The sequence below is a fragment of the Aythya fuligula genome, chromosome 1 (genome assembly GCF_009819795.1).
Source record: "Aythya fuligula isolate bAytFul2 chromosome 1, bAytFul2.pri, whole genome shotgun sequence".
Taxonomy (NCBI): Eukaryota; Metazoa; Chordata; class Aves; order Anseriformes; family Anatidae; genus Aythya; species Aythya fuligula.
Window position 1 is genome coordinate 23,505,600 of NC_045559.1, and position 23,157 is coordinate 23,528,756.

The 23,157-nt window shown below is 37.1% G+C and overlaps 1 protein-coding gene across 1 annotated transcript in view; it reads left to right on the forward strand.

The window, feature by feature from the left end:
* WASL (WASP like actin nucleation promoting factor) overlaps positions 1-23,157 on the forward strand; it is a 49,703-nt gene extending 26,546 nt beyond the window's left edge. Inside the window, exons 3-11 of the mRNA XM_032188273.1 lie at positions 327-413; positions 965-1,061; positions 5,616-5,639; positions 10,729-10,897; positions 13,382-13,424; positions 13,804-13,957; positions 17,801-18,318; positions 18,963-19,071; positions 20,459-23,157. Coding sequence (XP_032044164.1) covers positions 327-413; positions 965-1,061; positions 5,616-5,639; positions 10,729-10,897; positions 13,382-13,424; positions 13,804-13,957; positions 17,801-18,318; positions 18,963-19,071; positions 20,459-20,520 — 1,263 coding nt within the window. The 3' untranslated portion in view covers positions 20,521-23,157. The remainder of the gene's footprint in view (positions 1-326; positions 414-964; positions 1,062-5,615; positions 5,640-10,728; positions 10,898-13,381; positions 13,425-13,803; positions 13,958-17,800; positions 18,319-18,962; positions 19,072-20,458) is intronic.

Here is a 23,157-nt window from a genome sequence, read left to right on the forward strand (position 1 = left end):
ATTTTTATTACTATTACCTCTGTATCATTGCTATCACTGCTGACTATTAGTGCTACCAGCATAACTATTGCAGGATTATAGAAATTGAGACATGTTTTTTAAAACATCCAGGAATCTGAACAGAAGGTAGAATGAGGGAATTAGTCTGGTTTCATCTGTTTTCTCCACGTGTTCTGGTATACTTAGATTGAGCTCATTCTTTGGGTGGATGACAGATGCGTAGCAATATGCAGCTTCAAACTCTTGATTGGTTATATTATGAAAGATAACCTGCAATTTGTCTTCAAGTGTTTTCAAATCTTTTTTTTTTTTTTTTTTTTTTTCAGGATGGGAAATTATTGTGGGAGCAGGAGCTGTACAATAACTTTGTATATAATAGTCCTAGAGGATATTTTCATACCTTTGCTGGAGATGTGAGTCTCAACATCTTTGAATACCTGTTTTAGAATGTCTTTTAATAGAATGGTAACTTCTTCTAATATAACTGAGGTTTTCATTTCACTCTGTAAATTATTTATGAAAGTACAATATTACTTGTTTTCCTTGAAGTTTTTTATGCTTATTTATTGAAATAACTTTGGCTTTCAACTAGAAAACTTAAGCCATAGAACAGAACATGAAATGCACTTCGGTATGAAACACATTCTGACTCCTGTTAATACTGAAATTCTTTTGACTTACCGATGATGCTTGTGAGGTATCATCTATTTCTTCTAATAAAATTTTCTTCACCCAACTTTGATTTCAGGCCCCAAGATTTTGCTCAAACTTGTTAGTATGAGCTCAAGATACTTGATTAGTAGAGAGACATTCCTGTTAGATTATGTTTCACTGAGATTTGTTTCCAAATTTACAGTGGTGTTTTTTTTTTTTTTAACTGATTATACCTTCAGAAGGTATAAGAACTTACAAGTCTTTGAAACATTTTCTTAGTCATGGGTGGGGGGATATTAATGTTTTTCAGACATGTCAAGTTGGTCTTAATTTTGCTAATGAAGAAGAAGCTAAACTATTCCGCAAAACAGTAACAGAGTTACTTGGACGACGGCAGAGAAAATCTGGTAAATATTTAAATTAATCTTAAATTCAGGCTTGTTTATGTTGTTCTAGGGGGAGGCAGGAAATTAATTATATGTCTGAAAGCAACTGGAGGCTTTGCTGCTATATTTATATTTAGAAGTCATTGTGTTATGAAAGTGCTTCATCTCTCTATTTTACAAAAATATTTTTTTTCTGAAATAACGTGGTGCTCCATTCCTATAAAGTCTCAGCTTGTAGACTCCAAGATTGTGGTGTTTGAAAATATAGACCAGAAAGAAGCAAAAAGGGTAAGCTGTCAGTGGGAAAAAGGAGAAATCTTCCCGTAAGCTGTTTTCACGTTTGATTAAAACCCTATTTTAGCTCTGGGCTGTTTATAACGAATTTGTTTAAATTCAGCCCAAGTGGGTTGTAACAAAGATTTTACCATCTGGTATGTTCAGTAGTTCATGTGAATGAATTATTGGCATTGGTCCAGTGTTTAGTAGAGAAACATCTTCTATTCAAAACTCGTAATCTTGGCAGGGGCCGAGAACAGGAGACATAATGTGCCTATACTGTCCTTAGCAGCACAGGACGGTCTGAAGCACAGCATGCGTTTTGTCAGCTGCAGGATGCCTAAGGAACATGGTCAGTGTTTTAAAGGGAGCTTAGGCTTTCTCCAGATCTTGTCTTGGTCCTTTTTGTCATAAACATCTCATAAATGACTTGCCTGTCTGACAGCCATGTGACCATGAAGAGTAAGGTGAGAGAAAACATAGGTTGGATACGCATGGATGTGCTTAGGCTTGCTGTAAGCTGTAGTGTGGACTTGTGTCTAAGCTATGAGTTTCTGTAGTCTGTCTTGGAATTGAATTGCACTAGCAATGAATGCAGGTAAGGCTGATGTAAAGGGAGGATGCCCTTGGAGAAGCATGGGCTTGCAAGTGTTCTCAGGAAGCTGCAGGATCCATGTGGGTTTCATTTAGGGATGGTGGCTTAGTCACAGAGCATTAGTTACTAAGCTCAGTTGGCTTCTTGAAGATGGTCTCTGCTTGAAACCAGAATATGTGCATTCTTGTGTGTCATTCTTCATTACCGTGTGTCTAAAACACTGTGCTGCCATGCACGGATGTGACTTGGAAGAAAGGAAATATCTATCTGCATGGCTGGCCATAGCAAACTTTGGCTAAAAATAGTGGTTCATCCTATGGTTCACAGGATGTTCACCATAGTATTTCTTGTTTAATCTTTGAGTAAATGTATTGGCTCGAGTGCTCAAACCCATGCTGTAGGATGAGCTTATTCCATACATTCTGAAATGTCTTAAAAGACAAACGACTCTGCCCCAAAATGCTTACAATTTGAAGAAAACTTTAGTTAAAAGAAGGAAATCTTAAAATACTCCACGTTTTTTCTTATTAAGAACTGGAAAACAAGAATTAAAAACAGATTTTTTTTTTTAGTCAAGCCACCAGGTGGAATTTCCTTTTTGTCATTGATAGGGACTGGTTGTAATTGTTCTCATATAATAACAGTCAAAGGTAAAACTGATTTGCTGTAGGTGCATGTACATAGATTTATATAAAAATGCTTTATAAAAACATTATATGTGTAGGCTAAATTATGCTGTACGCATAAGTTTATATCTAATATAAATTATATTAAAGCTTCATGTATTATTTATATTAGATAATAAATCATGTGTATTCTAACACATCTTAACTTCTAAAGCTACAGTAATGGTTTGGCTTTCTTAATACTTTTTCTGTTTAATGGGACCTTTACTCCTATGCCTTCCAAAACATATTTCATTTCCTAGCAGTGCCACCTGATGTGCTTTTACAGAAATGAGTACTCTCTGTGATCACTTAGCAGCCTGCTATGCCATTCAGGGCTTGCTAGGAGACTTTTCCAGGGGTCTTATTGAAAGTTCAGGTTACAGGAAGGCAGCAAGAACAGCAGTTCTGGCTCAAAAAATTGTGTCTTGGTGCTGAGACTAGTATACAAAATGTCATACAGCTGCAAGAAGAGGCAACGGTGTTCTGCTCTTCCTCACTTGGCATGAAGTGTGTTCCAGTCAGTGTTCAGACAACTCCTGAGTAAGTGCATCTGGAGTTCAGCAGAGGTGAAGGTAGGGTTCCAAACAGAGAATGTGTGAGAGTTTACAAATGTACAAAATACTCAGTGGAGAATGGAATGATAGAGAAAGGCTTTAATATCAGGCTGTTTTTTCATCTAGTTAAATTTTGATTTTAAAAAACTCATTAAATCCTTAACCACAGGTTAGGAAGAAATTACCATACGTAGTTAATTTCTCTGGTAGACTCACTTAAATAATCTCTCCACTTCTTAAGCGGACCCCAAATAGTTTCCTCAGTAGGCAGAGTGAACACAGCCTTTCTCCTCTGGGCCTGTCAGTATAGTCCATTCACATTTTGGGTATACTTGCATGTAGGTACCATTTGTTCGTATTTTTTTTATCATCTTGCCTCAGAAATGTTAGTGTGTGCTCCACGCTCTGAGAGAATTTAGCTTTATTTTTAACTGCCTTTCAGACGTAGGAGGTTTCAGTTTTTGTCTAATTTTTTGGCACCTTGTAGCTCAGGGGTTGGAGCTCTTTTAGCCCTCCCTGAAGCTCCCTGCTTCCTCCACAAGCTTTTAGCTCCTGCTGCCCTTCCTAATGCATCTCAAGCAAGTACATATTGAATATGTACTAAATGGTGCTATTACTGCCTGGGAGGCAGGGACATCTCTGCTGAGACTGGAATCCGATGCAAGCTGAGCACTTCAGAGATCTCTTTCCAGGAATACATGTTGATGGGAACACGGTTTCTCAGACACGGGCAGCTGAAGTTGATCTTTTGGATCAGCAGGCTTCTCCATCTTCTGTCAGACCTCTGGTGAGGTCATCGGCACTTCAGAACAGGAGTTCTTGTTTCCTAGTCTGTAGTGGAAACCACAGAAAAACAGATCTAGTATCTTTTGGCCACAAATCGTTATTCTTATCTAGACCCAGCAAAAATTGTGGGAAGTGTTCAAAGTGTCCTGCTTTATTCTCCACTATTTTATCTCTGAAACTCTTTCTCCTAACGAAAATTCTAACAGGTTGCCATGATTTGGCACAAGGCCACTTACCATTTTCCATGAATGCCTACTGCTTTTGCCAGCTTCCCCTCCTGTGCCAAACGGTTTGCCCTAAGTCCTGCACTTTCCTTTTCAGTTTCAGGGCTGATGCTTCCTAGATAGGACTGCAATTACACTCCAGAAGTTGAGCAGGTTCTTTTGGAGTCCAGCGTGAGCGGATTCTTAACCTAAATATTCTAGGAAGAGTATTTGGCCAAAAAGCCCCTTCTTTATCCCCCAGCCTTTCACCTCTAACACTAATTTTCTTTGAACTGATGGACAGGTGTCTTCTGAAGGCTTGCTCAGCCAAAGAAGATTCTTGAAGGATTTTGGTCACCTTCTTTTGGAGGTTCTCTATTCCCAACTGAAGGTTATCAGCATGTGAGGCTGACTCATCTTACCCACGTATAATTTTAGATTTTGTTTTTTAAATATTGATAGGACAAGGTCAAGGATATCTCTGTAAGCACAGTCTCCCTTCCCCTTATGCTTGTGTCTGAAAAGCACAACGGGTTAGCAGTTTTTCCAGGACTTGCTGAAGATGAAAATGTCTGTTTAAAAATTCTTCTTAAGCTCTTAGGAGGAGGCCCAGTTACATCTCAGATACGCCAATATCTATATAGAGCCATGTTTTTTGGTGTGGTGAGGTGATAGACCATGCTTGCATGTATGGTACTGCAAAATCCAGAAGCTTTCTGAATGTCTGTGTAGGTACACAAGTGGTGTAAGTATAACTGGACTGGTTTTTGTTCAAAAAGTTGAGTTGTATAGGAACAAATACTAAGTGGGAAGTCTCCTTCAAAGGAGAATAAACCATTACAGGCTGAGATTAATGAGGTATGAAATGCTTACAACTGCATTTTAAGCTGTCAAACCAAATTCTTCATTATCTGTGAAACAATTTGGCTTTGTGAATAAAATATAAGGAGGAGGTCTGAGTTCTGTGCAATATCGTTCAGCTAGCTGCTGGTTAACAGGTGAAGTGTCTTGCCCTTCTGTGTCCTAGTTTCTTCACATAAAACCAAAAATAATTATAAAGTACATCTGGCTTTGTGGGAGAACATTGCTGTATCAAAGTGCTCATTGTATTTCCAATTAAACTGAAGGAACAATCTCAGTTAGTGGAAATCAGAAACCATAATACTCTGAAAATCTTGCTTTGATAGGTTGTACCAAAACAGCTGCTTTTTGAATATTTCACCTTATATTGGAGTCAAAATGTCTGAAATCAACTCACTAGCTATTTCCTTATGCTCCAAGTTGGCTCACTTCAATCAGTGCTAATGATCTAAAATATGTTTTCATAATTCTGTAATGCTTAACTTCTTTCAGATGGTCAACAAGTAGGTTTTAAAACCAGGTTGTTAGGTCTCAGCTCAAGGTCATTGAAAGTGTCACTAGAAACTAAAGTTTAGAATGAATTTGTTCTGTGATACCTATGAATAAATACTTTCTTTTTTCTTTTTCAACAGAAAAAAGAAGAGACCCACCAAATGGTAAGCTTTTTGCATGAGCACTGTGTTTTATTTTTTCCTATTGCTGTCTTTTATGGTTTCTGTATAGCTTTTGTTTTGGGCTTGTTCAGGATAGTCCTGTGGTAGCAAAGGCAGTAAACTCATACTCTGGAGGTTAGTATGTTTGTTTTGTTTCTGTTCTTTGGTATTTGTTTACTTGTAGCTTGGAAGATTTGTGGCTTCTTAGCTGGCATTTGTAAAGGATGTTTTTGGAGAGGGGCATGTTTTCCTGTAAATAGGACAGAGGCCCTTCAGCTTAAGCTGTGAAGAAGGCTTTGTACCTTTCATTTGGTGTTTGGTCTTCAGAATATGCCTATGAAGAGTTGCTCTACAAAACATTGCTGAAATTCAAAGCTAATATATTTGTCTGAAGGTGGGCATAATCATAATTGATTTCATAAAATATGCATGACATTTTAATTTCTTTATCTGACTAACCCTGTAACATAGCCTTTAAGTAATATGTCATACGTTTATAAGAGTAAACTTCTTTTTTTTCCACGAGAGAGTATCTGAATTTAGTTGTCTCGGGAATACATCTCACTGACATGAATATCTTTATGGTTTTAAACTAAAAGGTGGTTTGAAACTAAAAGAGGGGATATTTAGATTAGAGGTTAGGAGGAAATTCTTCTCTCTGAGGGTGGTGAGGCACTGGCACAGGCTGCACAGAGAAGCTGTGGATGCCCCATCCCTGGAGGTGTTCAAGGCCAGGCTGGATGATGCCCTGGGCAACCTGATCTAGTGGTCAACATCCCTACCCATGGCAGGGGGGTTGGAACTGGGTGATCTTTAAAGTCTCTTTCAACCCAAGCTGTTCTGTGATTTCTCAGAAGATCATTGTTAAATTCATGGAAGAAGTCCAAACTATGCATCAATTCTATCCAAAAATTTACCATGTATTCCTAGGTCAAGTGAGAAATGCACATCAGTGAATATCAAGTTTGGAGTCTTTAATCTAATTATGACTCCACACTGAAACTAAAAAGGGAGTTCTCTGGTGATATTTCTGTTGATGCCAGTTCACTGCTTGAGCAGGGATATCACCATCTGATCATCTAGGGGTCTCTGAACCCATATTGTTCAAGGAGGTAGTCTTAAGTTTATTCTAACTAAGACATCCAAGCATCTCATCTCACCAAACTATGTAGTCCTTAACTAATCCCAAATTATGGAAACTACAGATGTCCTTTCTTCATGCAGAATACTTCTCAAAATAACAATAGTAAAAAAAAAAAAAAAAAAAAAAAAAGCCTTTTTCACACACATTAAATTTTGAGGAAGCTCAGGCAATCATCAGCTTAGCCCAGGCATTTTTAGTATCCTTTCATTCAACAGTGACTGGGTTGCTTAGTTTTGAAACAATCATATTAATATATCAGTCTGGTCTTATCTACTAGATTTTCTGAGCTTTGGGAGGGTTTTAATTGTTGACTGTCTTGAGCAATGTTTGCTTTCCATCACCTAGAAGTTCATTCCTGGTAGCGATGTCTGCAGAGCAAAAAGAAAAATGTTGGTGACCACGTAGTGCCACCAACCACAGCAAATTTAGCATTTGTCTCTGTTCTGAAAGTTGACCAACAGTAATGCAAGCGATTCATTTGTCTAGCTTTCTAGTTGTGACAGGAATAAAATTGAAGAAAACTATCCTGTAAAAATTTAATGCTTAAAATAGTCTCCATAGTTTATCCAGTCAGACCTGAGGCAACAAAATGGTTTTGAGAAAAATAATGAAGTACTAAAACTTGCATTAATTGATCCCATCCACTTAGGCTAAATATTCTGTGGAAAACACAGGCTTATGCTCAGTGTTTCAGGTTTATAATCACTAGTCAAAACTCTGGTGTTTAGTAAACTGTTCTGCTGGGACATCTGTGGCTCTTCTATGATCTGTATACCTTCCTTTTCTGATTCTGTGAAATGCTATAATGCCTACCTTCTCTGCTGACAGTTGTGCTTATGCCTGCTGTAGTCTTAGGTTAGAGCCTCAGTTGGCTGTGACCTCCAGGCTGCAGCATTTGGAGTTCAGTCTAGAGCTGATCCATACTATACACACCATCAGTGTGTAACGGGAGAGGAGTGACAAAGAAAAACAACAGTCGTAGGGTCATCTGGCTTTTGTTATGCTCCCTTTATGCAGTAAAATTGTCTTTTTGGGGAGAAAAGGAACACCTTTTTTTTTTGTATGTACTATGTATCAGTACACAATTATCTTCAAATCTGAAAAACAAGAACAGGAACGCTTCCATACACGTATAATCTGTGTTTTGAGGTATTGTGGGGAACTTTGTTTTAGTGGTGCTTGATTGTCTGGATTTTCTGCATGCATTGAAATAAATGGGGAGTTGCACAGAAAAAGCGCTCCTATTTTTTGTATGACGTTTACCATGGTACAGATTTAAGATTTTTTTGTTGTTGTTAGAATTGCAGGATTAAAATAAATTGGCATTAAGAGTTATGTAAAATGTATTAGCCTGTAATTTCCTGGGATTTGTGTTCTACTCGCTTGTTATAGCTAGGTCTTTGTGCAAATCGAGGAGTTACTGTGGTCGAATTCATCTCTTAGTGAAGTTCTGGATGAAATAAGGATTTGTCAGAATTAGGTTCTGAGGGAATCTTTAAGAACCATGTGACAGAATTGTTTCATCTGTTAACAAGAACAGTTTGCATTTATTGTAGGGCTGTCAGTAGTCAGGGACAGATGTCTACAGTGGCTCTAAAATACAGAGAATGTCATAGAGTTTATATTTCAACATGTTCTGTACTACATTTTCTGGACCCCCTTCTGAAGATGCTGATATCAGTGGGTGCCTACGGCCACTGTATTGTCAAGTGCTGCCTAATGATGAGCTCTATATGCCTCTCTCATCTTCACTTATTGAGCTGTCTATACCTGATGGGGAAGGTGCTTGTGTTTTGATGGGAAAAATTTTACTGGATATAAACATGGCAGTTCTGGAAGAATACAATTCTTTCCAAGGTGCTTTTATCCCTCGTGGACATCTAAGGTGTAAACCTGATGGTAAGAATAACTTTCATAGTGAAGAGTTTGCTGTGATCTCTGGTGTGAATATTATTAGACTCAAGGAATTAGGCAATCAGCCCTTAATTTGAGCTCAGCTCAAATTAAAAAACTTCATTTTGCAAATGGCTGCTGCTTTGTACTTGTTAAAACCAGTTACAGTCAGTTTAAGACTACATATTTATTCCTGAATGTCAGTATAAGTTTTGAAACTACAAATATCACTGTAATGGTGAGAAGGTATAATATTGGTGACCGAAGTGAGAGTCAACTCCTACAGTATTTTTTCTGTTTGAATCGAATGAAATTTAGACTGTAGTTTTCAATTCATCCTGAAGGTTGGTTTAACTCCACATTGTTATGTTCTGGGTTGATTAAATTCACCAACTGTTGAATATTATGTGAACTTGAAGTGCATCTTTAACAATACAAATTGTGCGTAGTTGTGTGGTCAGTCTGTGCTTTGTATTCTCAAATACAAAGCTGTCTAGATCATAGCACCTCTAGATCAAAGCATTTCTTTGTAGTAGAAAAAACTTCAGAAATTCTTGATCTTGCAGTTTACCTTCAGTTTTAGAAACTTGTCCTCTAAGACTGTCACAGGAATGTAGGAGTTGTCGTGTTTTTAGATGAGTTTTGACTAGCCCTCTGTCTTGTTTCTGTTCATGTTTCTTGTTCTGGTCGGTACTAGATGCTTCCCACCGAGGTGTTATGCTGCAAATGTCAGATAATGTATTTGTCATTGTCTGCTTCTCCTTTTAGATTCAGAGCTTGGACTGTGAAAACAGTTTGTTGGTGCTTTCAGCATGTGTAGGATAATTCTGAATAATCGATATAAAAAATTAAAAAATAACAGTTATGAAAAAATAAAAATAAGGTCCTGATTCACTTAACTTAGTCAACATTTTTATCGTACACCCAGTAAAGTTGGATGCAAGAATCTTATTTTAGTTGACTTGCTAACCATTAAATAGTAACTCAGAGTATGCTTTTCAAACTATTTCTGGCCAAACTGGTCTTAAGTAGACCTGCTTAATTTCAGTTTTGGAAGAATGAGATTGCTTTTTCTTTTAGCAGGATTCTTTAAAAATACACACATACATATGTGTGTGTGTGCATATACCCACATGAAAAATGTGTAAATTGCCTCATAGTATTTAATCATAGTATTTAAGTAACACCATCACTTTCAAGAGTTACCTGCCATCAAAACTAAAAAACCTGAGTGGAATCTAGGTATGTTTGCTATAATATTACAAAGGCAACCTAATACTAAAATGCTGAAATGGGCAGGAGTGTAATTCAGATACATTTTCAATAACTGGATTACTAATTCAGAGTTCTTTTATAACAAAGAACATGCTCGAGAACATAATTCACAGAGTGTTTACTTTGTTTCTAGTATTGCTTTTACTGTCACAAGCTCTGTTTTTCATCTGGGACTTGGATTGTTTTCCAAACCTGTCAAAGAAAAAGAAATAACTTCCAAATAGCTCTATAAATGCTGTCATATCTTTGAAGATGACAGTATTCCCACCTGATTCTTATTAAGCAAAGGTTCCCTCTCCTTTAAGATGTGTTTACTGTGCTGCCAAGGTAGTGGTGTGCTGGGTGTTGCTGTTCATGGCACTCAATTTTAAGTCTGTCTAGGATGGTAGTTATACTGGTATTGTGTACAGGTGCATGTATTACTGTCTCATTTCGCTCAAAACCTAATTCTGACAAATCCATATGTATTGTATGCACATGAAAACCCTTTAATTTAGAATTAATTTCTTTGCCAATTTTGCAGAAACAAAATTCTAGCTTGTATTTTTTTTTTCCACCATTATTCTGCTCTAGCAATGCCTCTTTTTCTTCAGCAAATAACTTATAATTATGCATCTGACATCCAGGACCTAGTCAGATGCATGTGGTACATAAAGCTGTGGCTACAGTATAAGCATTTTGCCACATGCATGTGCACACAAAAAGTTGTTGGTTAAATATAGTTTAAATACAGCTTTGTTGAAACACGCTATTAAAAATCCTGTTCTTTTATCTTCACAGGCCCAAACCTACCAATGGCAACTGTTGATATCAAAAACCCAGAAATTACAACTAACAGATTTTATACTCCACAAGTCAACAATATTTCATATACCAAAGAAAAGAAGAAAGGAAAAACTAAAAAGAGAAGATTGACAAAGGCAGATATTGGAACACCATCCAACTTCCAGTAAGGACTTTGAGTTTTGTCAATTATGCATGGGATTTAAATGTGTTACCATTGTGTGTAAACTGACTTTCTATGAATGCTAGTTGGCATGTTGCAGGGTTTAAAAGTTTAGATGCAGATGAGAGTTTACTGAATCTGTACATAAAAAGTAACCTGCTATCCTAAAGTAAATTAATTCAACCATATAAAGATGCCTTGCTGAAGTTGTCAGCTCAGTGTAGACTCTTCTTAAATTCACCCTCAATGGTAAACTCTTAAACTCCGTTATTCTTACAGCTATGCGTGCTTAACTGTGTATTGTTAAACAGGCCCTGACTTGTCATAACAGTAGCAATGACATAGCCATATCATCTCTGACTTAATTATTCTGGTACGTGGGCTAGTACCTGTACTGTGTGATGAAAGTACAACATGCATATATACACCTTTTAGGAACAGGTTGTTTTTCTGCTATTTGTTAGATGTCTTTGTTCTTTTAGTTATCTGTAATTTTAAGCTTCACTTTGATGAAAGTTGGTTTTGGTCAGCTTACTGAAAACCGTTTTTTTCTTAAATTATAATTTGACAGCTTAATTTTCTGCCTTTTAAAATCAGTGTACTTTATTTGCTAAATCAACAGCAATTTAAAGAGTTAGCTACAGGAAAAATCAGCTTCTGTGAAGTGCTGGAAAACCAGCATGAGATTTACATGCTAAATGAAAGTCATGTTCTTTCAAACCACTATTTTGCATCACTTCCACTGGCGTGCTTTCCCAGAATAAAATTCCATAAAAGTAATGCCAGTATTACCAGTTAGGATAATGTTGTTGCAGTGTTTTGGGAGTCTTCTGTACAGAGTGCACAGGGAGCAAAAGGAGAGAGAGGTTAAAATGCATCCCTGTTCAGACCTCAGCTATATTTCTTCTGACATAAGTATTGGTGAAGGGACATCTATTAATGTCACTTAATACCGAATAATGGAGAAAAGGATGAAAAGAGACATAAGGAAACTTGAATACTGATTTGTAGCTGCTGTAGCTCTACTGACGCAGATGTCAGCCTAGGTGGACAGTACTACAAATAAAGATCTGCGTTCGTATAACTTACACCCTTCCACAAATTCTGATCAGAGGTGCAGTGGTGCAGATATAAACATAATTTGTTGCTCTTGTCTTTTGGGTTCTGATAATTGTGGGACACTTTATGCGCATTCACAGGACATTAGAATAGTCCTAGAAAAACTGAAAATAAGATAAAGTAATAAATGAAGTTCAAACAAAAGATATATTCTAGTCTATGCCAAGATTTGTACATAGACTAGCTTTAAATGTAATTTCAAATCGTAAATGGTAAACCTTTGGAAAAGAAGCTTGAAAGTCTCTTTGGGTCCATTTAAGGTCTAGTTAAGTTTCCTGTAGAGTACAGCAGAGTATCGTCTTACTATATAAAATAGTTGTAGTTGCTCTTTTTGTATAAACATATGGAAATTACTGTTCAGTGATGTTTAGCAAACATGCCATTAGGAAAAGCTGTGCAGCTTGAGCTCTGATACTGGTGAAGACCAACATTTGCTACTACTTATGCCAGACCAGAGTTGCAATCGGGAAGTAGAATTACTGAATTGCTTCTGCTAGTCAGATGTTGACTTGTAGTGTTTTCAGGAAAAAATAAATAAAAAATAAATAGAAATCAAACTATACTTAATGTAACATTGCATACGTTCTTTAATATAAATTAAGTGCAATAATCTTTGAATCACATGCTCACAATCTCTTAAAAGAGCATTGTGAAATTAATACAGGTATGCAGAGATGTATATGTGAGATTGTATTTGCTGTTAAATTTCTATTAACATGTGAAAACCAGTTAAACCATTGCAACTGAATGTCTAATTTATGTGAAGCAAGCTTAGCATCCAGAATAATCCATTAATTGACAAATCATCCCATATTTTGATAATAAAAAGCATTTAAATATTTAGGGAAAACAGAGGGCTTTCCTTTTTCCTTTTTTCTGTAGCAGACCTTTTACTTGTGTTCTTAACCTTTGAACTGAGTAATCAACTAACTGCAGTTATAGCAAGACCAAAAACTGAAATGGGGCCCCAGCATCCTCAGTAAGAAAAACCCTAGTGCTTAGTGTTGGTACTAACAGTAGCTTCAGGTCTGCCTATGAAGATGAAACTCCATCTCTGTACAGTCCTTCCATCTCCGTAAGTATGTACCACAGGGTGGCACAGAGCCTTGATGTTTTGCCACAGGCTATATATAACCTAACAGAGGAAACTACTTCACCGCTTGGTCTTCTTGATATAAGGTAGAATATGGGAATAATTGGAGGCATTGTTATTCCTTTCTCAAGTGGAGCACTGAGGAGTAAGAATTGCTTAGTGTCTTAGGGGGCTGAAGGTAGGATCTGGTAATAATCCAGCTAGCTGGGTATCTGATTATTTTAGTTAACAAAGTCATTTTTACTCTGATTAAATGGACTTTTCTGCTTTTTTAGACACATTGGACATGTTGGCTGGGATCCAAACACAGGTTTTGATGTAAGTAATTTGATGTTTTTCAAGATACCACATGATTAAAGCTTTAGCAGCTTTTTAATGTAAGTTTTGAAAATTGGAATCGAATAAGTTAACTGCACATCAAACTGGTTACAAATTGAATCCCTGTTACAGGATTCAAACAGACATTGGAGTAGAAGTGAATAAGAGGGATTTGGGATTGAGGGGAAAATATTCAAAACTTAAGTTGATATGCAAGGTACTTTCCTTTCTTAAAACAGACCTTGCTGACTGCAAAGTCAACTCAGAGACATGTAGTTGTTTTAGCTGTCCCACTAAACTGTATCATTTTTTCCCTATTACAAATTATATTTTAAAAACGTCTGTCAAGCTACTTAAAACTAATGTGTCTGACTTGCAGGTGAATAACTTGGACCCAGAACTGAAAAACCTGTTTGATTTGTGTGGAATTTCAGAGGCTCAACTAAAAGACAAAGAAACTTCAAAGGTCATATATGATTTCATTGAAAAAACAGGAGGTGTGGAAGCAGTTAAAAACGAACTGCGCAGACAAGGTAAGCTTCCTTTTATTTCCACACCAGATTTTGAAAGGTGTTTTTTGTCTTAAGGATCGGAATAGAAGCTGTTGATGAGCAATTCTTGATATATATTCTTCTTAATCTGGACTTCATACCATCACAGAGGCATTATATTTCATGTTTCTGTACACCATACACCTTGCAAAAATGTCCATGCATGAGTACTTTCTCATTAAAGATAGGGTTGGACCCATGTCAGATAAATAATTGCCAGTAACACTTAGACTAACTGCAAAGCCATGCATGTGTTCCATACAGATTTTTCAGACTGTGAACATTGCATATTTATTTATAATCTTGGTTTTATAAATTAGAAGCAATATTGCTGTTGTTAGATAGGGTAGTAGTATGTGGCTGACAGGTATGTGTGGTGTCTCTCTATCCTACCAACACTGTAATGTGAGCTTTGAAAAAGCTAGAAAAATGCAGATTTTATGTAAACATTAAAAAAAAAAAAAAAAAAAAAAAAAAAAAAAAACACTTTTCTAGCTTAAAGTAAAAAGTACTAGTTTTGATCAGGAAGATCTGATTTAGGTTTCTGCTGCAAGATAATTCTCAAATAAGCTATTTCCTGCCTAACCTTTGAATGTGATCTCAGCTGATGCATTAGATGCATTTGCTGCAATAGCACTGGTCAACCTGAAAATTAGGCTGCCGATAAAGTTCTAAAAATTTACTTCTTGTTTCTCTAGAGAGGTGGTCTAGGTAAATTGTGTTGGAATTATAACAGTTTGAAACTGGTAAATAAATAGTTTGAGAGGCTGAATAGATGTGCGTTCAGGGTACAATGACTTGTTAAATTTATTCCTAGGTCCCCCACGTTGGAGTGGTATGTATTTGAGCTGTCATTTGAGCATATGCTGCTGTGTGATTTTCCTCCTAGACAAAAAACCTTAGCTGACATCTCTTTGACTGCAATACTAAAAATTATAGTCAAATTTCATAGATAAATTGAAAGCAAAATTTCAATTGCTTTTTTCTCAGCAACAAGTCTGTCAATTTTTTTTATATAACCTTAACTCTGTTAAAATGTGTACAGAGTTGTTGATCTAAAACTGTTGATTTTTAAGTTAGACTACGATTTGCCTTGGAGTCTTAATATTGTCTTAAAAAACTTTTAAAATGCCATTTTTCTGCTATGTACATATTAACTTCAAGTTGTGTCCACTTGCATGTATACAACTGAAAGAAAAGCTGCCTCGTCTTTCGTGTGCATGGTAATAATCTACCTCTATGCTTTTTGGTAGAGGTAGACACAAATATTAACAGTATTTCAGTGGTTTTGTCCGCAGTTCTGTGATTTGTAGGTTTGACTGCTGTTTGAAGTGTGTTTTTTCAACTGAAACACATTTTCCTGTTTTATTGCAAGAATTTCTGTGCCTCAGTGTTCACACTGCTAGGATGCTGAATAGAGTTACAGACACTTTGGTCTGTTGAGATAAAACTTTTTTTTCCCTGCCCTTTCCCTAGCTTTGGTACTGTTGGCTGTTTTTTACTGACAATACCATCAACAGAAGATTTTACAGACTTCGTATTAGTAGCTGTGCAGCACTTATAAAAACTAATTTATTTTCTTGTTTTGCTTCTTTTCTGTTTGGGGGGAAGGGAGAGAGGATGAGGTAATGGTTCTCCGTCCTTGCTGCTCCTCCTTTTCACTTCAGTCCAGATAAGTGTGTAAAAAAAGAAAAAAAAAAATCATCCAACTTCCTGAACTGTATTTCCACAGTTTGGAGGTGCCTTATTGCTCTAGATGAGATGTATATGAAAATCCTTCCCCCCAGGAAAGCTTAAGCCTTCTGTTCGAAATCTACGGGCACCACAAACTCTGGAGTATGATCACATTGCATCTTTTCAGTAATGCAGGAAAACTCTAGTGCTTGCAGAGTAAGACTTGAAAATGCTGGCCTCCAATGGCCGGAAAGGAAATAACACCCTTATCAACCAATAAGGGGAGGTAGATTTTTTCTGGCTGTTCTTGATTTTTTTTAAATCAAGAATGTTTGCAGTATTTCTCTTGTAAAATATATGAAGTTCGAGAGGAGATTATTCCCTTGGTTTTCTTTTGAGGGAACAGAAAAAGTAGGGAAGTTGGAGGAACTGAGGATGTGACACACAACTTCAGAAAGAGTATGTCTCAGATGAGCAGGGAAAGAGGTACTGAGGCACCAGTACCTCTCCTTCTGCCTCTAAATGCCTCTTCTAGGGCTTTTTGGTACAGACAGACTGCTTTCTCAGCTTGTAACAGGATAAAAACAGTAAAGAAGCATCATCTTAAGGGTAATACCCTGTTTGTTATCAAAGCACATGGAATCAAATGTGAACTTTCTTAATAGGTGCTGTCAGATAACTGAGTAGTAATGGGCAGCAACCACACAACTTACATTACCACAAGCCATTAGATGCTTGATGGCAGAGGAAATGAAACTGTGTTATTTAAAATGCCATTAGCAAAGCAAGTACATTTCAAGGCCAAATCATATGGAAGTGATCCTGTGTGTTGAATAGAGGAAGTTGTTCTCTTCCTATAGCCCTTCCCATAAATGTTGTTGGAACTAATTTTCAGTAAATTCTGTGATTCTGACTTCCAGATTTTATTCTACTGGGTGGGACAGAATTTTGTATATATCTTCATTCAGATTTTTCAAGCCTATCTCAGAGCAGCTTCTGTTGGCAAATAAACATTGAGCAAAGGTATGTTTGCTAATGACTGCCACTTTTTTCAAGCTCAGTTTGTCTGTATACCTAGAATTAGATAAGTAACTATAAGACCATCCTCATATAATAGATTTATGGCATAAAACATAAAACAGGCTTTTATGACAGGTTTGGAAACACCATGATGAGTTGTTTTACTGCAACAAGCTAAAAGAAACATTCACATTGTTTAGAAAGACAGTATTCCTAAATGAGTATTAGATCATGTTTGTTTTGCTCTTAAAAACAGGCTTATTTGCCAACCCACAAAGGAAGTCAGTTCTGCTATACTGAAGCGATAGTTGATGGAGAGAGACAAGGTTTTGCTTCTCTTTTGTGTTGCATGTGGAGGAAACTGCTTCATTAGATTGAAGTTTTTCCCTGGTCTGGCACCATTAACTTGAAACGCTGTTACCAACACTGCCACCTCATTGTTTGGCTTTGCAGTTGCTGCTAGGCTGTTTTAAGGATGCAAAGGCATACAGTTAAACACAGTGATAGAGTATGTTCAGCGTTGTATCCCACCTATTCCTAATTGTAATGCATTAGTGGTTTTTTGTTTTTTTTTTTTTTAAGCATCATCTTCAAGTAACAAACCAAGCAAAAAATACCTTACCTTTATTCCCTAATCAAATAATAGATGGCCTGCAAAGTGCAAATTCTGTATTTCATTTTAAGGGAGTTTTTAAAGCCTCTTTCCCTTTTCTTCTGGCCTAGTTCAGCAAAATTTTAGTGTTTTGATTTTTTTGCTGCATTTTGTCATGGGAAATTGAAATGCTGCCTTGGATTATGAAGGACATTAACCACACTAAAACTAATGACCCAGCTAGTGTTGTGACTTCAGTTGTCTTATGTACTGCACTTGCTTCCTGCAGTGTTGCAGCTTTTATGAGAGTTTACAAAATACATTACACATATAAGGGCTATATTCAGTTTACTTTGTATTCATGCAAGCATAGCTTATGTTCAGCTATTTTCAGCTTAATTCAGAGTTGGTAAAACTTGTACATGCACAGAGATCCTTGCAAAAGTCAATGCAGACCCTTTTTTCTTCTTCTGACAGACTCTGAAAGACTTGTGAGTACTGAGCATCGTGTAACTGTACATTATTTTGCTTTGTTTCAGCTCCACCTCCACCACCACCATGCAGAGGAGGACCCCCGCCACCTCCACCACCACCTCCCCATAGCTCAGGCCCCCCTCCTCCCCCTGCTAGGGGCCGAGGGGCGCCACCTCCGCCTCCCTCGAGAGCTCCGACAGCAGCACCTCCACCCCCACCTCCATCTAGACCAGGTGCAGCGGTGCCCCCACCTCCTCCCAACAGGATGTATCCTCCTCCACCACCAGTGCATTCATCATCTGCGCCATCCGGGCCTCCTCCACCGCCGCCACCACCAAGTGGGTCATCTGCTCCCCCGCCGCCGCCGCCTCCTCCACCTCCTCCCGGTCCTCCCCCGCCACCTGGCCTTCCTTCAGAGGTCGATCACCCGCTTCCAGTTCCTGCAGGAAACAAAGCAGCGCTCTTAGATCAAATCAGAGAAGGAGCTCAGTTAAAGAAAGTAGAACAGAACAGTCGACCAGTGTCCTGCTCAGGAAGAGATGCGTTGTTAGACCAGATACGACAGGGTATACAGCTGAAATCTGTGAGTAAAACGTTCTCATCTAAGTCCCTTGGGACTTTCAAATGGCTGCAGGACTCCAAAATCAGTAGTAACTTGTGGCTTTGTTTTGGGCTCTGTCATAATTCATTGAGTTTTTGAAATCATACTCTAAACAATACTATTGGAAAAATGCTTAGTATATGTACTCGTTATGGATGAGTATTGATGCACAAAATTATTATTGTTTCAAAATCACTTCTCACTTTTCAGTAAGGCTTTAAGCATAAACCCTACAGTAATGATACCACAATATCACAGCTGAGAAGAACTTTTGCAAGAACTACTGTGAAAGATTGCTGATGTCACAAATGCTTCAGTAAAATCTTCTAAACAACTGCAGGGGATTAGTTCAGCAATAATAGTACTTGAAGACAAACTCTAGAATTACTTGCTTCTTAAAAAGTTAATCTTGAGTATGGACTAACTAAGGTTGTATTATGTGGCAAAAGAGAATAGTTCAGCTTTTTTAGACGTAAAAGCTTAGCTTGGGCTAAAGAAAATGTAGTTTCACTGTTCCTTCTGGCTAAACATAAACTACATAAACTTAGCAATTTTGTGGGGTTTTTCTAGAAATACACATTCTATTTTTCTAATTGCGTCATCCTAACAACTGTTTCTTTTCCAAGGTATCTGATGGCCAGGAGAGTGCACCACCTACACCTGCACCCACCTCAGGAATTGTGGGTGCATTAATGGAAGTTATGCAGAAAAGGAGCAAAGCCATTCATTCTTCAGGTAAGCCCGATGGAATTTTTCTGATCACTAGGCATCAGATTTTCAAGTGTTAACACTTCTGTTGACGCAGAATGTTTGGGGAAAAAGCATGGATTTCAGCATATAGTCAGATACAGAATGCTCTAGGCAGATCTCTAGTGATGATTCAAGTGGGTGCTTTGTGCCACTTTGAATTACAGATGTATAGTAGTTTGCAGTGATAATGAATTTAAAATTACAAATCAAGGTTCGTATCATTTATAAAATGTTTTTACAACTTATTTTGTCCATGAGATGTGATGATTTTTTTTTCCTCTAAATACTTTGAAAAGAAGGGTTTTAATGGTCTGTTTCTAGAAGCCAGGACTCCTGTATAGGCTCATGCACTTAGAACTGTGGCTTCCAAATGTGCTTTGCATGCCACCTGCTGGATAATAAACAGATAACTAGTGTTATTTGACAAGTCCTATGCTAGTACTGAGCTGCTTCAGTCTTCAGTGTTTGGGAAAAATAAGAATGGAAGATTTTCATCTCTCCTTCTAATACCAGCTTAAAAAAAAACACAGTGCAGTAGCCCCAGTGCAGCTGTTGAGTTACACCTCTTCTGCTTTGTAAGCTCTGGAAAAAAAATAATCTATCAATAGTATCAGACCTGCATTTGCAGTCTGCAGTCCATTTGACCATTGAACACAGTTTGATTTGTGTCCTTTTGTGGTAATCTCCAGTTTTGGTGCTTTACACAAATTAAACATTGGAAGCATGCTAAATACACCATATTCTGAAGGGGGAGTGCTCTTCCCTAACAAATCAGTAGTTTATACGCATTGTAATTTAAAAATCGTAGCATGCTAAAATTAAAAACAGTGGAAGGCTGGATAAAATTAACAAAACTGATGTTGAAGTTGATGTGGTTACTAGAATATTCTAAACTGCACAGTGCACAACAGTCTTCAGCTCACAAAAATATTTTTATCTGCTTGTGCAGTAAACAGAAATCCTGTTAGAGAATAAACCTGGGGAGAAACGGTTCTTATGCTTTAGAAATTAATCTAAAGTTTAAAATTCAATCTGGAACAAGCTGGCCTTTCTGACATTTCATGTTCTCTAGGAAAAAAAAAAAAAAAAGAGTAATAGTAAAAGTATGACATGAGAATTTGATTATTTCTCTCAGCAGAAAACAAGATAAAAATTTCCTACCTGGGGAAGGGAATAAGAAAGGAAACATGTAATTTTCAACCAGTATCAATCTAACATCATGCCTAGCAATCTTAAAATATAATATTACCAGGTGTCTTGTCCTGACCTCCTTCAACTGATTGTTCTTTTTCAGAATGTTGTGGGTGAAATCGGTAGCGCTTTTGTCATATTAATTTGGTGCATGCAATGACTTGCTTTTCCTGTTTTTTAGATGAAGATGAGGATGAAGATGATGAAGAAGACTTTGAAGATGACGACGAATGGGATGATTGATCATATATTATATTATATATATATATATTTTTTAAGGTGAATGATATACTAAACACTACTTTCTGTCTATGGATTCTGTAAAATTATCATGTAAATGTTCTACCAATTTGCTGTATATTTTTGTTGCCTTTTGCTTTTTTATTAATCTGTGCAATACCTCATTTAATCTGTAAAGGTTTGTCATAATCCTCTACAAAGCTACTCCCTGTTAATGTGTGCAAGTTTACACCTGGATGATCATGTACATGTGAATACTTTCCATTCCATCAATAAGGGAGTTTAAATGTAATATGTGAGACTGACGAAAACCTTAATGTAATTTAGTTATAATGCAAGAAGGAAAACACTATTTTCATACCCTACTTTTTCTGTATCTAAATTTTCTTATTAAAACCTAGTATAGCACTATGTTCTTTAAGTGATGCAGCTCTTAGTTTATTTAGCCCCTTCATTTCAAATGCAGTGCTACATGAATGTTGAGGCTGGTTTATACTATTGCATGGTTTCAGATACACCACAACATGGCAGTTCAAGTCTTAGCAGTATGCTTTACATAAAACAAAATCACTACAGAGATGCACAGCTAGTTGTGAAGATTACCTTGCCCTAACTGTAGCAATACTGACTGCTATCAAACAGCAGTAGTAATTGAATACTATAATTAGGGAACTCTCTATCTGAGGTTAAACAGGGTGGCTTTACGTTGTAAGTGATAAAGACATATTTGATGCAGACCAGTTCAGTCCTTTTTTTTTTTTTCCAACTCTTGTATTTCAGAATGAAGAAATGTAAATTTCTGGGGGCTATACTGGAGACTGGCAATTGCTACAGTTTGATTTATTTTTTAAATCATTTTTTATGTGGTTTTCAGGCTGAAGGGCTGCGTTTATTGCTTGCTTCAATAATGTTTAATTACTTTTTTAAAATTTGTAGGGCATTGGTGTACTAATAAAGTAAACATAAGTGGGATTACTTTGCAGTCTTTGCGTTATGGTACATAACAAATGCTAAAGCACCAATCCTACATCCAAAAAGTCGGAAAGCCATTAACTCACAATGTACAGTTTGACTATGTACTGAACTTTATGGCAATATTCTGTTTTCATACGTTGGCTTTAAGACCAAGGGTTGTGATGAAGATCAAGAACCCTATTCACAAGAGTACTATTTGAATAAGTGGACAGAAAATGGGATTCTCATTTCACAGCTCACATGTTCATGTTGTACTTTATAGTGCAGTAAACCTTGGCGTATCTGCCTATTACAGAATACTAATCTGTGCTGTGCAGGTATTCAATATCTGCAGCATAAATTACTGTACTTACTGTAATTTTCAGGTAGAAAATCTTTCTAAAAACACTATCTGACACAGAATGTTTAGTTAAGTCAGTCATATTTGGAGCGTAGTTAATGCATAGCGTCCTGGGACTGTAATCAAGGTATCAAACTCAATTTAAGTTATCGGAATTGTGTCGACTGAAACCCAGCGATGACCTGATCTTGACAGGCTGGACCTGCATGATATGGCTTGGATTTCTAACCCAGTTATAACCTAGTCTTTAGCAAATTAATTTAGTTACATGAGAAGAAAGGAAAGTCGCTGACAAGTAGTGGGAGGGGTAAGGTTGTAGTTAAATTTTTCAGAGGATGCTAACTTCCTTCCGAGAGTAATTTAAGCACATAACACTAGGAAAAACTATTTCCAAGTGATGTAATTTCCTTGCAGTAACTCTCTTATTGCACTCTGCTGCTGGAAACACTTCCTACGAGCTTTGCTGCTGTAATGGCTTGAGCATTGGATCAAGTGCAAGTGCAGCCAGGGGTAGCTAACAGCAGCGGGGTTAACTCGTGTAGAAGGAAAATATTTGTATGGCTTTCATAAGCTCTGGTACTGCTCCCTCTTTGTTATTGCATATAGGGCATTTTAAAATTAAGCAGATGAGGCCTAGAGGTTTTCCTAACATGCTACTTACTAGATATGTTTAGCTGTTATGTTCCCAGAGTTGGAGTTTCTGTAATATAGTTAATTATTAAGTATCACAGTTCATTAATCAAATTTCTGTTCCAGGTTTTGGGAGCTCTGAAGTTACGTTATTGAGTAAAACTTTAATTTGTAGATACTGGCCAAAGACAGCTTCTGTTTTTTCATTTCCTTTTTCTTCATGCAGAGAGTACACTCATATTCTGTGGTGTCCAGGTTAATATTTACTTTAAAATAGTGTATGTACATGATAAATTTCGGGCATAAAGACTGCAACAGCAGTTAAGTTAGTCATAACTGCATGCTTCAGCACTCCGCCACTTGCACTACGAGCAGAAGATAGCATTTCATGATACTGGTGCATTGTTGCTAAACATTGTAATGAAGGCCTCTCGTATACTCTGGTTAAATGACTGTCCAGATAGCCTTAGCAATTAACAAACTAGCATGAGGCTTTTGTATTTCAACACTCTATGTGCATAGACAATATCAGCTAGCCACTTGTACGTATGAAATCCGTAAGAACTTCTCAATCATTCAGTTTTCCATTTATCAAACTGAAATTTTTAGTATGTGAATTTTTGAAATGTACAGTGAATAGGATGTTGCACTGGTGGCAATTCATCATGGAGCATAATAAAATTAATTTGACCCAA